General features: G+C 39.9%; 2 protein-coding genes across 8 annotated transcripts in view; one reads left to right on the top strand and one right to left on the bottom strand.

Moving 5' to 3' along the window:
* The window catches only part of borcs5 (BLOC-1 related complex subunit 5), a 76,423-nt gene extending 67,041 nt beyond the window's left edge, over positions 1-9,382 (top strand). For all 4 annotated transcript variants that reach the window (XM_067999612.1, XM_067999609.1, XM_067999611.1 and 1 more), the window contains one exon: positions 6,721-9,382. In XM_067999612.1, coding sequence (XP_067855713.1) covers positions 6,721-6,954 — 234 coding nt within the window. In that variant the 3' untranslated portion in view covers positions 6,955-9,382. The remainder of the gene's footprint in view (positions 1-6,720) is intronic.
* Positions 9,383-9,638: 256 nt separating this feature from the next.
* dusp16 (dual specificity phosphatase 16) overlaps positions 9,639-13,793 on the bottom strand; it is an 80,619-nt gene continuing 76,464 nt past the window's right edge. For all 4 annotated transcript variants that reach the window (XM_067999607.1, XM_067999606.1, XM_067999608.1 and 1 more), the window contains one exon: positions 9,639-11,746. In XM_067999607.1, the coding sequence (XP_067855708.1) occupies positions 10,540-11,746 (1,207 nt within the window). In that variant the 3' untranslated portion in view covers positions 9,639-10,539. The remainder of the gene's footprint in view (positions 11,747-13,793) is intronic.

Below are 13,793 nucleotides of genomic sequence, written 5' to 3'. Positions count from 1 at the left end.
GGAGAAGCAGAGAAAAATATAGTGGAACTGTATACATGTTTAAGCAACTGTGATATTTATTTATTTATCTACTCAAAACAGTATGTTTCCAAGAAACAATTACAAACAGTTAATAAATTGTTTGCAGAGATTTGTAGGAACTGGGACATCCCTGCCCCCAGGTCAGAGAGGGGGATGGAATCGGTGGCTAGGGAATGGAGTTTGTGGTGGGGGGCTGAAGACAATGGCTTTGGTCTTCCTAATATTTAACTGGAGGAAATTTCTGCTCATCCAATACTGGATGTCAGACAAGCAGCGTGACAAATCAGGAAGTGGAGGTGTTGAGAGAGGTAGTGGTGAGGTAGAGCTGGGTGTTGTCAGCGTACATTTGCAATCTGACTTTGTGCTTTCGGATGATGTCGCCGAGGGGCAGCATGTAAATGAGGGTGGATCCTTGGGAGACTCCAGAGGTAATGACGCAGGAGCGGAAAGAGAAGCCATTGCAGGTGATTCTCTGGCTACGACTAGATAGGTAAGAATGGAACCGGGCGAGGGCAGTCCCACTCAGCTGGACAACAGAGGAAAGGCGTTGGAGGAGGATGGTGTTGTCAACTGTGTCAAAGGCTGCAGACAGGTCGAAAAGGATGAGGCGGGATAGTGCACCACGGTCACAGTCACATAGGATGTAATTTGTGACTTTGATTCTGGCCGTTTCAGTGCTGTGGCAGGGGCAGAAACCTGATTGTTCAAACGTGGAGTTATGGGAAAGAAGGGCACGGATTTGGGAGGCGACAACACGTTCAAGGGCTTTGGAGAGGAAAGGGAGGTTGGAGATGGGGCAGTAGTTTGCAAGGACTGAAGGGTCAAGGGTGGTTTTTTTTGAGGAGTGGTGCGATGACAGCAGATTTGAATGGGAGGGGGACGGTACCTGAGGAGAGGGAACCATTTACAATATCAGCTAACATGGGGACCAGGAGGTGGGTCTCATGGTCAAGATGAGCTCGGAAAGGGCATGAGGGGAGATGGGAGAGAAACTAGAGAAAGATGCAAGTTTAGGGCTAGGGCAGGGTGGAACCTTGGGGGAAATTTGGCTTGGTGGGCTAGGGGAAGGGAGGGCTGCAGTAGAAGCAGCTGAATGGATGGTCTCAATCTTCATGAATAAAGATGTCCATGAGCTCATCGCACTTATTGAAGGTTAGGGGAGGGGGGCTTAAGAAGATGCAACAGCACAATTCTGACTCAGTGACCAATGCCAGAGGTGATCTGCCAAAAAAATGTATATTTAATGGTAAATATTTTCATAGCTTGTGTAAACATATGTTAGACCATTTTGAATCCATTGCCTAATTGTGACATTGTAATAGTAAGTTATGCTGCAAAGGAGAAAATTATTAAATGATTTTGCTATCAAGGCAAAACATGTCACTTTCAATAATACTTACAGTAACTGGGTCTAAACAGTCTGGTTGTGATATGTAATATATTTACCTACAAAATGCTTAACCTGCAACACACTGAATTTTTTCTAAATCTGAAGAAGCTGGTCATCATTCAAATGGTTAACAACAAAAATAGGCGCTCATCTATACCTGACCATTTGTAGATCTCATATAAATGCACTACAACCTTTTTAATGTAAGGAAAGTGGAGTATATAAATTTCAAACCTCTTATGAGGACTAAATGAATGAAGCTGATTAATCAAATAATTGCTTCAGAAACACTGCATCACACCCATATTAACTAACTGGGTGACAAGCGGATCACTTATTTGGTATAGTGTTGAAATAACACAGATTCAAAATTGAAAAAATGTATAAGAGACAATCCTGAGATTAAAAAGCTTTGTTAACAGTAATAGAAACCTCATCACAATACTTGGTGCAAAGCTTTCGGACAATGCTGTTACTATGGAAACTGGTATCCATAAACCTATTTAGTGATTCTGTAAATATGACCCCTTTGCTCTAGTTCCCCAGGAGTAAGCAACAAAAACTGGGTATTGCATCAACCAGAATGTGTATAGTAGTAGGTGCTACTCAGATCATTATTCATGTTTTATACTGTAGCTGTGACATTGCATTTTGTTCTCGATAATACATAGGTGCACATAGTTTTATTTGTTAAATTGTATTCTTGCTGATTGGTATCTCTGTTGGATTTTCTGTTCCTCGGCTTTGAAAAATAATTGACAGACCATGTATTAATGACCATATAGGTGCTTTGAGAGACAGACTATACAGTTGTATATTATACCAGTATATTATTGCAGTGCAATGCAATAAGTCTTGCATTACTCACAGACAGAAAAATATCATGCATGTGTGAGTTGAATATTTGACAGACAAAACAAGAATGTTTGTTTACTAAATTAATGTTCCATGTCTATACAGGATGTATTGTTTTCAGTGCTGCAGGACAATTAATTTACCTGCCTCCCTTTTATATATCATATACAAGAAAACAAGCACTTCAGTTAATAGGGTGACTGACAATAGTTCATGGAGGGCTGTTTACGTCAGCATCTGTTCTCCAGAACATTCAGTACATTCCTATATGATTTATATAGTTCCAGTACTGAATCATGTAAACAAGAACCTAAGTTTAGAAATAAACTATAACAGGCTTGGAGACTGGAACATGACAGTGTATAGAGTTTTGCTGGCGATGCTGGCATGCAGTCAAACTGATTCCTGTTTACACTGTGTTTGGGGTTGGAGATGAGTGTTATGTAACAAGAAATATTTTTCTGTTTCTTATAGTGCTTAATACAGCAATTAATAAGTTTAGACATTGGCGCCTTAATTTTAAATCCAGTCATGTCTGCATTTACATCCTCTTCTATTCCAGTCTTACAAATAAACTAGATCTTGCATAATTTTGTACCAAGTTCAGTTTCAGCTCTGAAGTTTCCCAGGTCCTGCTGGCCTTTAGTCTGCTGAACAAACAGGAATTCTGCACAGTTAGTGAATGTGAGGTTTAAGTATGGTATTTCTGTCCGTAATCTCTTGAATAATATAACAAGTCCCAGGTACAGTAAATAATGGAGAATTTCAGTTAGCAGAGATTCAGCTTATAAAAATGACTACGCCCAGATCCCTTTGCCCTACCATTGGCGGATGTGCCTTAAGCTCTGGAAGTTCCTGCCTAAACCTCTCTGTTTCTCTCTTCCTTTAATACCCACTTTAAAATATACCTCTTTGACCAAGCACTCCTCCTAATATTTCCTTCTTTCGTTTGTATCAATTTTCGTCTGCGCTTCTGAGAAGTGCCTTTGGATGTTTTGTCTGTGTTAAAGGTGCTATATAAATGCAATATATAAATACAGGTCCAACTAATTGTATGACAAGTAATTGTTATAGGTCTGAGTTTTTAATATTGGAATTCCCATTGAAGTGTGTACCCTATACAAGTTTACTATATATGACAGAGAGACAGAAAGTCATATATAATATAAATTATGTCCTCTAATGCAACATGCATAAAACTGGCTCATAAATTGCTTGTATGGAATTGACCTTTTTTTTTGCTGGGGATTCAGGGTAATTAATCGCTGTTAGTGGAGGATTTTGTTTTCAAACCAACAAGCCATGTTTTAATGGTAGCAGTCCTACCCCATTGTTTCACTTTATATGATACAAACAGTTAAAACCTTTTTATGTGTTTATATAGTAACAGAGATCCTTCTTTGCATTAGCATGATGGAAAATGTTTAATTTCAGAATTATGGATAACAGGATGGAGTTTGGGACTCAATGGGTTCGATGGAATTAAATTATTACATAACAATTTTGATGCAATCAATTATTATTATGCCAAGTAGTAACCACAACTGTCATTTACACATTTTCCCAGCTAAGACTTACATTTATATAGCATCTTTGATGTAGAAAAACATCCCAAGGCACTTCAGAGAGGTGCAGTCAGACAAAAATGGACAAAGGAGATATTCGTAGGAATGACTAAAAGCTTGGTCAATTGGGTGGGTTTTAAGAAGGACCTTAAAGGAGGAGAGAGAGTTGGAGAGGCAGAGGAGTTTAGGGAGGGAATGCCAGAGCTTGGAGCCTAAGATGGCTGAAGGCACGGTGCCAATGGTGGGGTAAAGGGAGGAAGTATACATCAAAGGCCAGAGTCAGAGGAACAAAGTGTTCAGGGGCTGGATGGCAGACTATGTTAACTTATGCATTTGATAAAGTACCACATAACGGACTTATTCGGAAAATAGAAGCACATGGTATTTAAAGGGAAGGTGGTAACTTGGGTACGTAATTGGCTACAGGATAGGAGGCGGAGAGTAGTGGTGAATGGATGTTTTTCTGACGTTTTTTATTCATTCACGGGATGTGAGCATCGCTGGCAAGGCCAGCATTTATTGCCTATCCCTAATTGTCCTTGAGAAGGTGGTGGTGAGCCACCTTCTTGAACCGCTGCAGTCCGTGTGGTGAAGGTTCTCCCACAGTGCTGTTAGGAAGGGAGTACCAGGATTTTGACCCAGCGACGATGAAGGAACGGCGATATATTTCCAAGTCAGGATGGTGTGTGACTTGGAGGGGAACGTGCAGGTGGTGTTGTTCCCATGTGCCTGCTGCACTTGTTCTTCTAGGTGGTAGAGGTCACGGGTTTGGGAGGTGCTATCGCAGAAGCCTTGGTGAGTTGCTGCAGTGCATCCTGTAGATGGTACACACTGCAGCCATGGTGCGCCGGTGGTGAAGGGAGTGAATGTTTAGGGTGGTGGATGGCGTACCAATCAAGTGGGCTGCTTTGTCCTGGAAGGTGTCGAGCTTCTTGAGTGTTGTTGGAGTTGCACTCATCCAGGCAAGTGGAGAGTATTCCATCACACTCCTGACTTGTGCCTTGTAGATGGGGAGTCAGGAGGTGAGTCACTAGCAGGAATACCCAGCCTCTGACGTGCTCTTGTAGCCACGGTATTTATGTGGCTGGTCCAGTTAAGTTTCTGGTCAATGGTGACCCCCAGGATGTTGATGGTGGGGGATTCGGCGATGGTAATGCCATTGAATGTCACGGGGAGGTGCTTAGACTCTTCTCTTGTTAGAGATGGTCATTGCCTAGCACTTGTCTGGTGCGAATGTTACTTACCACTTGCAGCCCAAGCCTGGATGTTGTCCAGGTCTTGCTGCATCCGGGCAAGGACTGGAGAGAAGTACGCAGTGGCGTCTCCAAGGGGTTGATATTAGGACCATTGCTTTTCTTGTCATATATAAATGTCCTGTATTTGGGTATAGGGAGTATAATTTCGGAGTTGGCGGATGATACAAATCTTGGCAATGTAGTAAATAGTGAGCAGGATGGTAGCAGACTTCAGGAGGACTTAGACAGACTGGTGAAATGGGCAGCCATGTGGCAGATGCAATTTAATGTGGATAAGTGTGAAGTGAGGAACAACTTGGCGAGGCAGTATAATCTAAATGGTACTATTTTGAGAGAGGTGCAAGAGCAGACAGACCTGGGGGTGCATATTCACAAATCTTTAAAGGTGGCAGGGCAAGTTGATAAGGCAGTTAAGAAAGCGTATGGGATACTTGTCTTTGTAAATAAGGGCATTGAATACAAAAACAAGGAAGTCATGCTAAACCTTTACAAATCACTGGTTAAGCCTCAGCTGGAATATTGTGTACAATTTTGGGCACCACACTTTAGGAAGGATGTCAAGGCCTTGGGAGAGGGTACAGAGGAGGTTTATCAGGATGATACCAGGGATGAGGGACTTCAGTTATGTGGAGAGATTGGAACGGTGGGATTGTTCTCCTTAGAGCAGTGTTAAGGGGAGACCTAATAAAGGTATTCCAAATCATGGGGTTTTGATAGAGCAAGCAGGGAGAAACGGTTTCCTCTGGCAAGTGGGTCGATAACCACAGCTCATAGATTTAAAATAATTGGCAAAAGAACTAGAGGGGAAATGAGGAGAATTTTTTTCACACAGGGTTGTCAAAGATCTGGAACACACTACCTGAAAAGGTGGTGGAATCAGATTCCATAGGAACTTTCAAAAAGGCAATTGTGTATGTACAGAGGACTAATTTGCAGGGTTCTGGGGAAAAAGCTGGGCTGTGGGACTAAATTGGACAGCTCTTTCAAAGAGCCAGCACAAGCACTACGACTCTCCTTCTGCGCTGTAAGATTCTATACCAGATTTAGATATTGTGCTGCAATTCTTGAGTTTAAGATATGCCCCATCTTCATAAACCTGGCAACTAGGAAATTAAAAGCTGATCGCTGTTAATTGCACACTGATGGTAGTGAATTTGAGGGTCCTGCCACTAAAATCCTTTTAGGCATAAACCAAATAGTACTGTTTTAGAAAGGTGGAAAATTACAGATGTATCTGAAAATCTGAAGACGGTTTGCTGGAATGTAAAAGTTGCATGAATCCAAGCCAGGTATCTTTGGCAATTGCTTCCATTTTAGGCTAGTCTTGCTTATGGTATTTGGAAGAAAATATTTTCTTAAAAAGCAAAGCAATTCACCATTAATGACTTTTGAGATTTGTCACAGTACATTAGGTAGGAGGTTTCATGTTTTGGGCTTTATTCCTGAATAATGAGATATATCTTGATTAAAATGGTGTTTATTTACTACATGTGTATACTTATCTATACACAAGCCGATGCAAAAAATTTAATTTGTTTATTTTATAACCAAACTTTAAACAGCCTCTGTCCCTAAAAATGCAATTGTAACAGTTGTTCACTGTGATAATTACAGTATTTTTGTTCTATTGTAGATGGATCTCTCTGTTGATGCCTTATATGGTGTTATGCAAGAGCGACAGAAGAGATACGCCAAGTACGCAGAGCAAATACAGAAGGTTAATGAGATGTCTGCTATACTCCGACGCATACAGATGGGCATAGATCAAACCATGCCATTAATGGAGAAACTTAATAGCTTATTGCCAGAGAATGAAAGACTTGAACCTTTCAGCATGAGAGCTGACAAAGATATAAAGTACCAGTAGACTATCAGAACCATATATCTACCCTCTACACTCCACCAGATTTGTACAGTCACCACTCAGTCTACGGGTTGGACATGAAATGCATGATACTTCAGCTAATTTACAGGTATATTGGGCATTAATTGTAATGTGCTCTGCTGCCTCTCTTCCAGAATGATATGGACTGTAGAGTAATAGTGCACGGGAAACTAACATTTGGATTCCGATGTACCAGCTATTGGCTGAAGCTGGTGTGAACATTGTCATCTATTATTGGTGGCTGGATATTGTTCATTAATGGAGAGATTACCAAAATCATTTGGAGAGACTTGAGGGGTTTGGGGACAAACAAATGCGCCAATTTGCACTACTAAGCAATTAGCATTGCAGTAGCCACTACTAGGTGATTTTAAATTAATGCATGCAAAAAGGACATGGCATTAATATTTTCTGCTTTGGAGCCTTTGTCATTTATCTACTTAAACAACATGTTTATTGGTGTCCTGCAGCACATTTACATCAATAATATGTGCCTTGTGTACCTGTCTGGTGAATCTCAGACAACTTGTTTTAGTTGGTGCTTTTTATTTTTTTTTGTAAAGAAATTAATTGTGCTTGGGTAGAATGTGTATTCACCTGCTATAGTATACCTCAGAAACTTGAATATATTGCAAGCTATCAGACACGTAGTTCAATAAAGAGGTCACTAATACCAGAACTTTTCCATTGTCACTGCAAGTCTCTGCATTAGAGAAAATTTGGAGACATTTGCTCTAATTTATAGTGAAAGTGGATTAACAGGTAACTTACTAGTTTCTAAAATAGTCCAACTAAATTGAAATGTACAGCTCATTGCAAATTAAGGAACATAAAAATAATCTAGTACTTTTTTCCCTTTGGAGGATAGTACTTTAAAATATGACATTTTAATAGTAGTAAATTCATCAATATCAAGGTTTTGCTTATACTACGTGCAGCTAATATTTATCATTTTGTATGGAATTTTCAGTGTTATCTTTAATGACTGGTAGCTTAAGTATAGTTGTAAATGCAGTTTTAGAACTGAAGTTCTGAAAATTAATGAAGTTAGAGAACTATATAAACAATAGTGCATGTAGCTATGTATTTACACTTAGATATTGTATTTATCATATTACTCAACTATTAGTTCCTCTAGTTCTGAGATCAGCAGCAACAAAGATAACATAAATTGGACACACCGCTGTTGTTACCCTGTTGGGGGCGGGTAGAAACAGATCATGTTCAGAAAGAATTTCTTTCACAGGTAAGATTCTTTAGCTTAGAACTGTGAAAATAAACAATTATGGAACAGTGGACCTCCTTCAATGCTGGTGCTCAGATCACAGTCGCCAGTTAAGTCTGAAGGGCCAATCTAGAAATTAGAATGTGAAAAACAAAAGGGAAGAAAGTACTAAATAAAATGCAACAAAGATGTTCCCAATGCACACTAGTTATAGGAAGAGTCGATATCATGCATTTCAGTGTTGAAAGTTTGAAACAAATCTACTAAGCAGTATGTCAGGTATCTTGTTGGGTTCTTGTAAATGTTTCATTCAGCTTGCATGATCTTTGGTCTTACCTTCAGTCATTAAATGTTTGACTAGTTGAACATAAAGAGGGAAATTGCTTCCTATAAGTTACTATTTGTTGCATTGTTCTGAGTATGTCTTCATTGGCTTTGATGTTTTATGTTCTACTATAGTGTTGATGTGAAGTATTTTACTCATTTCTATGTACAGTATATTTTGTGCATTGTACTTACATTTTCAAACAGTAAAAAAAGGTTTGTGCAAATTTTCTCCCCAGTATCATATTTTGGTTAATTCAAATCAGAAATACCAACCCAGCTCTTTTCATCACCCCTGTGTTTAAGAGAAATTGTGAAGTCAATTATAACAATCCAATCACAGCCCTGGCAGAGATTAGCTAATGCAACTCATCACAGACCAAGGACTAAACCTTGGACATTCCTGGTCTACCAGATTCAGCTACTCACTTGGATAAACTTACTGTGACATTAGGGGAGTTGTGCTGCTGTACCTTTTTTTAAAAAAGCTAAGAGTCTTGCGAATTGTGATCTGTAAACATAGCAAACTGAGAAAAGCAGTTAGTTGCAATGATGATTTGACACCTTTATGAAACTGGTTTGACAAATTAGGCCAAAGCATTGTTCTCAGCAGCTTTGAGAAACTTGTTACGCCAAGTCCAGTCATGGTTATCTCTGGATTTATATGGACATTTCATTGATTTTAAAGTTCTGGCAGTTGAAACGTGCTATTAGTAACTGATTCTCTTGAGCGTTCTGAAAATGTAGTGTTTAAAAAAGCTGGAATAAAAATAGACAATGCTGCAAATGCACAGCTGGTCACTCAGCATCTGTAATGAGAAAAACAGGTTATGACATTTTGGGTGTGTATTCTTCTGCCGCGTGTATTTTTCTGATGTGTGTATTTCCAGCATTTTCTGCTTTCATTTGGAAAAGGTGTACTGGAATTCCTCATAGCTTTGATATTGGCACATCCCTATGGTGGTACAACATAGTGGAGGCCAGCTGTTCCCCTGGAGGAGAAGGAAATGGTGATTTCTAAGTCACCTTCAGGTCTCCCTAAAAACATTAGCAGAAGGTAAAAAAAGTTACTTTCCAAGCATCATAGCAGAGCACCAACTTGACACACTGTTTAAATCACACTTGTATGTAACAGGTACCATCTCAGATTTTATTTCAACATATGCTCATTTCACCTCAAGATGAAGAACATTTGTCAGTTATCCTTTAACATCACTCCATACATTACACATTTGAACAAAATAGCTTCACCATGCACAGACACATTGTACCATCCTGAACAAGTTTCCAGCACTTCTCCACCAGAGGACTCCCACAAGCATCCTTCTAACCTGCAACTCATGCACTCTGCATAGAATTCACATATCTGTTTGATTTATATCTCTACTTGCTTTTGATACTGTCCTTGTTTATATAGTCACAAGTAAATATACACACAGACGTTTTCTCAGTGCTATTTTAGCAGTCCACATTAGCAGTTTAAATTCAAACCTAGCCAAAAACTGTAAATCTCATCTGTATCAAGAAAGACCTGAGATTTGATTTGCTGAATACCTACATACAGTATAAGCTTTAAAATTCTGAGGTATTTGCTCTAAGCAGCACTGGCACTTTACCTATCCATAAATTCAAAATCAAGATAGTTACACCATTTATTTACAGATGCAAAGAAATTTGCATCAGATAAGCTATGATTACACACCAGATATCCAGATTCTGCCAGCTTGTCTGGAATTTTAAAAGAAATCTCCATAGAACTTGGCTCAGTCTTCAGAGGCAAAGTGCATTATTGGACAGTTACATAATGTTAACTGGGATTTTTCCAAATGCATAATTGATTAGATAAGATACTTGTATGTTGAATTAAATGATGAACTGTTGTCACCTGTAGCATTTGAGCAACAATATTCTAGATTTTGATGTCCCTGGTTGAAGTTATGAAGTGCAGTTTTGCAGAAACTGTTTTCTTGTGAATTATAACTTCACTGAATCACTACAGTCTGTACTTTAGCATTTCTTCAGGAAACTTCAATGATCTCCATGCTGCCAGAAAAGCTGGACTGACTTCCAATTTTTCCTAGGTCCTCCCGGGACCTGCTTTCGTTCATGCCTTCCTCAAATTCCATTTGGCAGCTGCGGCGTTTGTACTGTTTTTCATACGGGCTTTCCTCATGCCAGCTGCGCCTGGAATCTCGACGGTCACAGTGTTTCTCACGCCGACGCACCGTCCCTGACTGGTCACAGCCTGATGGTAGTTGGCTGCAGCTAAATGCTGAGTAGGCTGTGGCACCACCAAACAGAGCAGAACTTGATAAAAAACGGGGCGATTGTCCTGCCAATGCTTCTGTTGCAAAGTACCAGGTGTTGGCCAATGATGCAGTTGAAGTCTGAGGTGAGAGTATGTCTGAGTGCCATCCTTTGATCCCCATTCCAGCTGCAGATGTTGCTAAATGCTGTTGGCTGCTAGAAAGGCCCAGTAGGAAGTTTGTTCTGTAGTTATCCTCCATACTACCACTTCTGTGCAGGGGATACAGGAGTGTTCTAGGCACTGTGGTTGTGCTTGCTGCTGTTTGTGCTGAAGGAATAGCTGCACTTTTTGGTGTTCCGTGCTCCCATATGGTTTGTGGCTGTTTCATGTTTACCTCCATCATAGTGGGTGTAGCGTGTTCTGAAAGCTGCTCCACTTCTTTCTGAGCTGATGAGAAAAAACAGAACCTGCTAGATTCACCTGCATTTGATTCCTTCAAAGGATCACAACTATCTTCTGAACAAGCAGCAATTGGTGCAGAACTAGCACCTCCACTGCTTACAGGATATGATACAGACTTTATGTCCAATGAAAATGAACGTTTTAACCGGTTGTTATCCTCTAGTCTGTCCAAGGATAGGCTAAGCCCATTGATTCCTTGAGCCAGAAAACATTCTTCTTCCACATTGGAAATAGTGGATTCCATAAGTGCAGATAAAGGTGCAGCAGGTGCAGTAGGGTTCTGAGCCATAGTGTCTGAGGTAGAGGATGTAAAGGGTTGGTTTTCTATAACTGTATCAAAGGGGCCACTATCCTGGGTCAACCTCTGTTCCCCAGCTCGCTCTAACTGCAGGAGTTTTAGTTTGGTAATGGTTCCTGTTTGTCCAGTCTGAGTCTTCAACTTTTTCTCAAACTCCAGCAATTGGCCAAGAAAGTTAAAGTTGGGTGAAATGGTTGGTCTCTTCTCCTTGACAAATCTTAAAGATAAAAACAAATTTAATTTCTTCAATGAGTTATTAAGTTCTATGAAGTAAGTAGGTTCCAGAAAACTACTATTTCAAAAATAATTGGTTTAAATTTTATTTAATTGTGTCACATCAAATTAGTACAGCTATTAAGTTGGTAATCAGACCACCAAAAATGAAAGCTCATATTTTTTTGTGGTCAACCTGTACAGTAAAGAGCATCAGTCCTGCCCCACTGTTGACAGCCATCATGGGGTGGTGGGGGGAGGGAGATTACCATGATGAAGATACCACTTCCAATTCCATATAACATGGGCAAACAGAAGAATATGGGAGCAGCTTGGTGGCTTTGCATCCCCCACCCCTAGTGGTACTCAAAACAAAAGGGAGCTGGGCACTGAATGCCATACAGTGTTATTTTAATGCTTAGAGCAGCTGGTTGCCAGTGGTAGGAATATTGCTTCTGGCTATTTATTTAGCTTAGACTACAACCTTAAAAAAAGCTATCAGTTTATGAGTTCATCCTCCTCTCTCTAGCCCCAACCCCCAATTTACTTTTAAATGTTTTAAAATTTCTGTATGAGAGAAGACTATGACTTAGTATTAAGCTCTTGGTTTGAATTTATCCCAAATATACAGCAGCTATTAGAAATGTTGTCTGTAACAGATGATTACTGAATCACTTCACAGAATTATGCCATCTGGTTGAACAGCAATGCTTTAATGGTTGTTTTCAGAGACAGATTGTACCAACTTCAATTAAAGAAAGCAGTTAGAAAAAAATGTGCACATTTGATAATTCTTCTCAAAACTGTAGTACAAAGTGGCGCCCTGTGGGAATGTTCATACTGCAACAGATATTAAGCTTATGCAGTGCAAACTTTTACAAAATGTTCACATTAGTTTTCATTTTCAACTTTTAAAGTCAAAAGAATTAAAATTCTAGTAGCTTTTATGAAGATATTGTTGGCTTATTGTGTGTTTCTCGGTCTAGTAGAACGTACAACAAAACCACTTCACCAGACAATTCCCCATTAATTACAAGGTATACACTAACTCGGTCATTTACAACCTCTATAACTCTGGACTTCTCTACTCCCTCTCCCAACAAAGGCACTGGAGGGGAGGAGGGTGATATAAATAATATAATGCACAGAAGAAATTCTAAAATAGGTTTACACTTTAAGTGCACAAGCTGTACAAAAGAAAACAACTCCTCATCCACCACCACCACCCCCCACCCCAGATTATCAGCACTCCTGCTCTTTAAGTAGTTATAATAATGCAGTTTCTGACAGAGCCAGAGAAAGAATATAAAAAAAGTGAATAAATGTTTTTATGAAAATGTCCCATAATTTCTCCCATTCTCCTGAAGAAGCTGACACCTGTTCCATAAACACCAACCAGACACCCTCCAGTACAGTATTTGGTGGGTATGATACTGGATTAGCAACCCCCAAATCCCACCAAGGCAAGCTGTGAAGTTGAATTCAATAAATCTGAATTTATGGACCAGCACCAGGAAAATGATCAAATCTGATGACTGTCATAAAAACTCAACTAAACTCACTAATGTGCTTCAAGGAAGAGAACCTATCACTCCCTACCTGGTCTGGCCTATATATTATTCTAGTCCCAAAATATATGGTTAACTCTTAATGCCCTCTTAGGCGGCCTAGCAAGCCACCCAGTTGTAAAACAAACAGCACCATAACAGAAGTATCTGATGGACACAAGGACAATGACCCAGGCATCAGACCAGGACAAGTTGACCTGGCAAAGTTCCCCTCACTAACATTACTGGAATCCAAGTTAGTAGAGTTGGCCCACAGACTAGTCAAGCAACAGCCTGGTATAATTGTATTCACAATCATATTCATCAGCCACAATCCCAGATTCCTCTATCACCTTCCCTGGGTATGTCTCGTCCCAAGGCCACATGAACGTCCCCATCCTCAACTATGGCACGCAAGGACAAGAGATAAAGCTGAAGTGCCAAGTGGATGATTCCACTCAGTTTCCTCCCATTATAGATGCCAGAGTCCTGTCAATTCAGTTT

Source organism: Heptranchias perlo, chromosome 18 (genome assembly GCF_035084215.1).
Source record: "Heptranchias perlo isolate sHepPer1 chromosome 18, sHepPer1.hap1, whole genome shotgun sequence".
In the NCBI taxonomy this organism is placed as follows: Eukaryota; Metazoa; Chordata; class Chondrichthyes; order Hexanchiformes; family Hexanchidae; genus Heptranchias; species Heptranchias perlo.
This window is presented reverse-complemented; position numbering and strand designations above follow the sequence as displayed.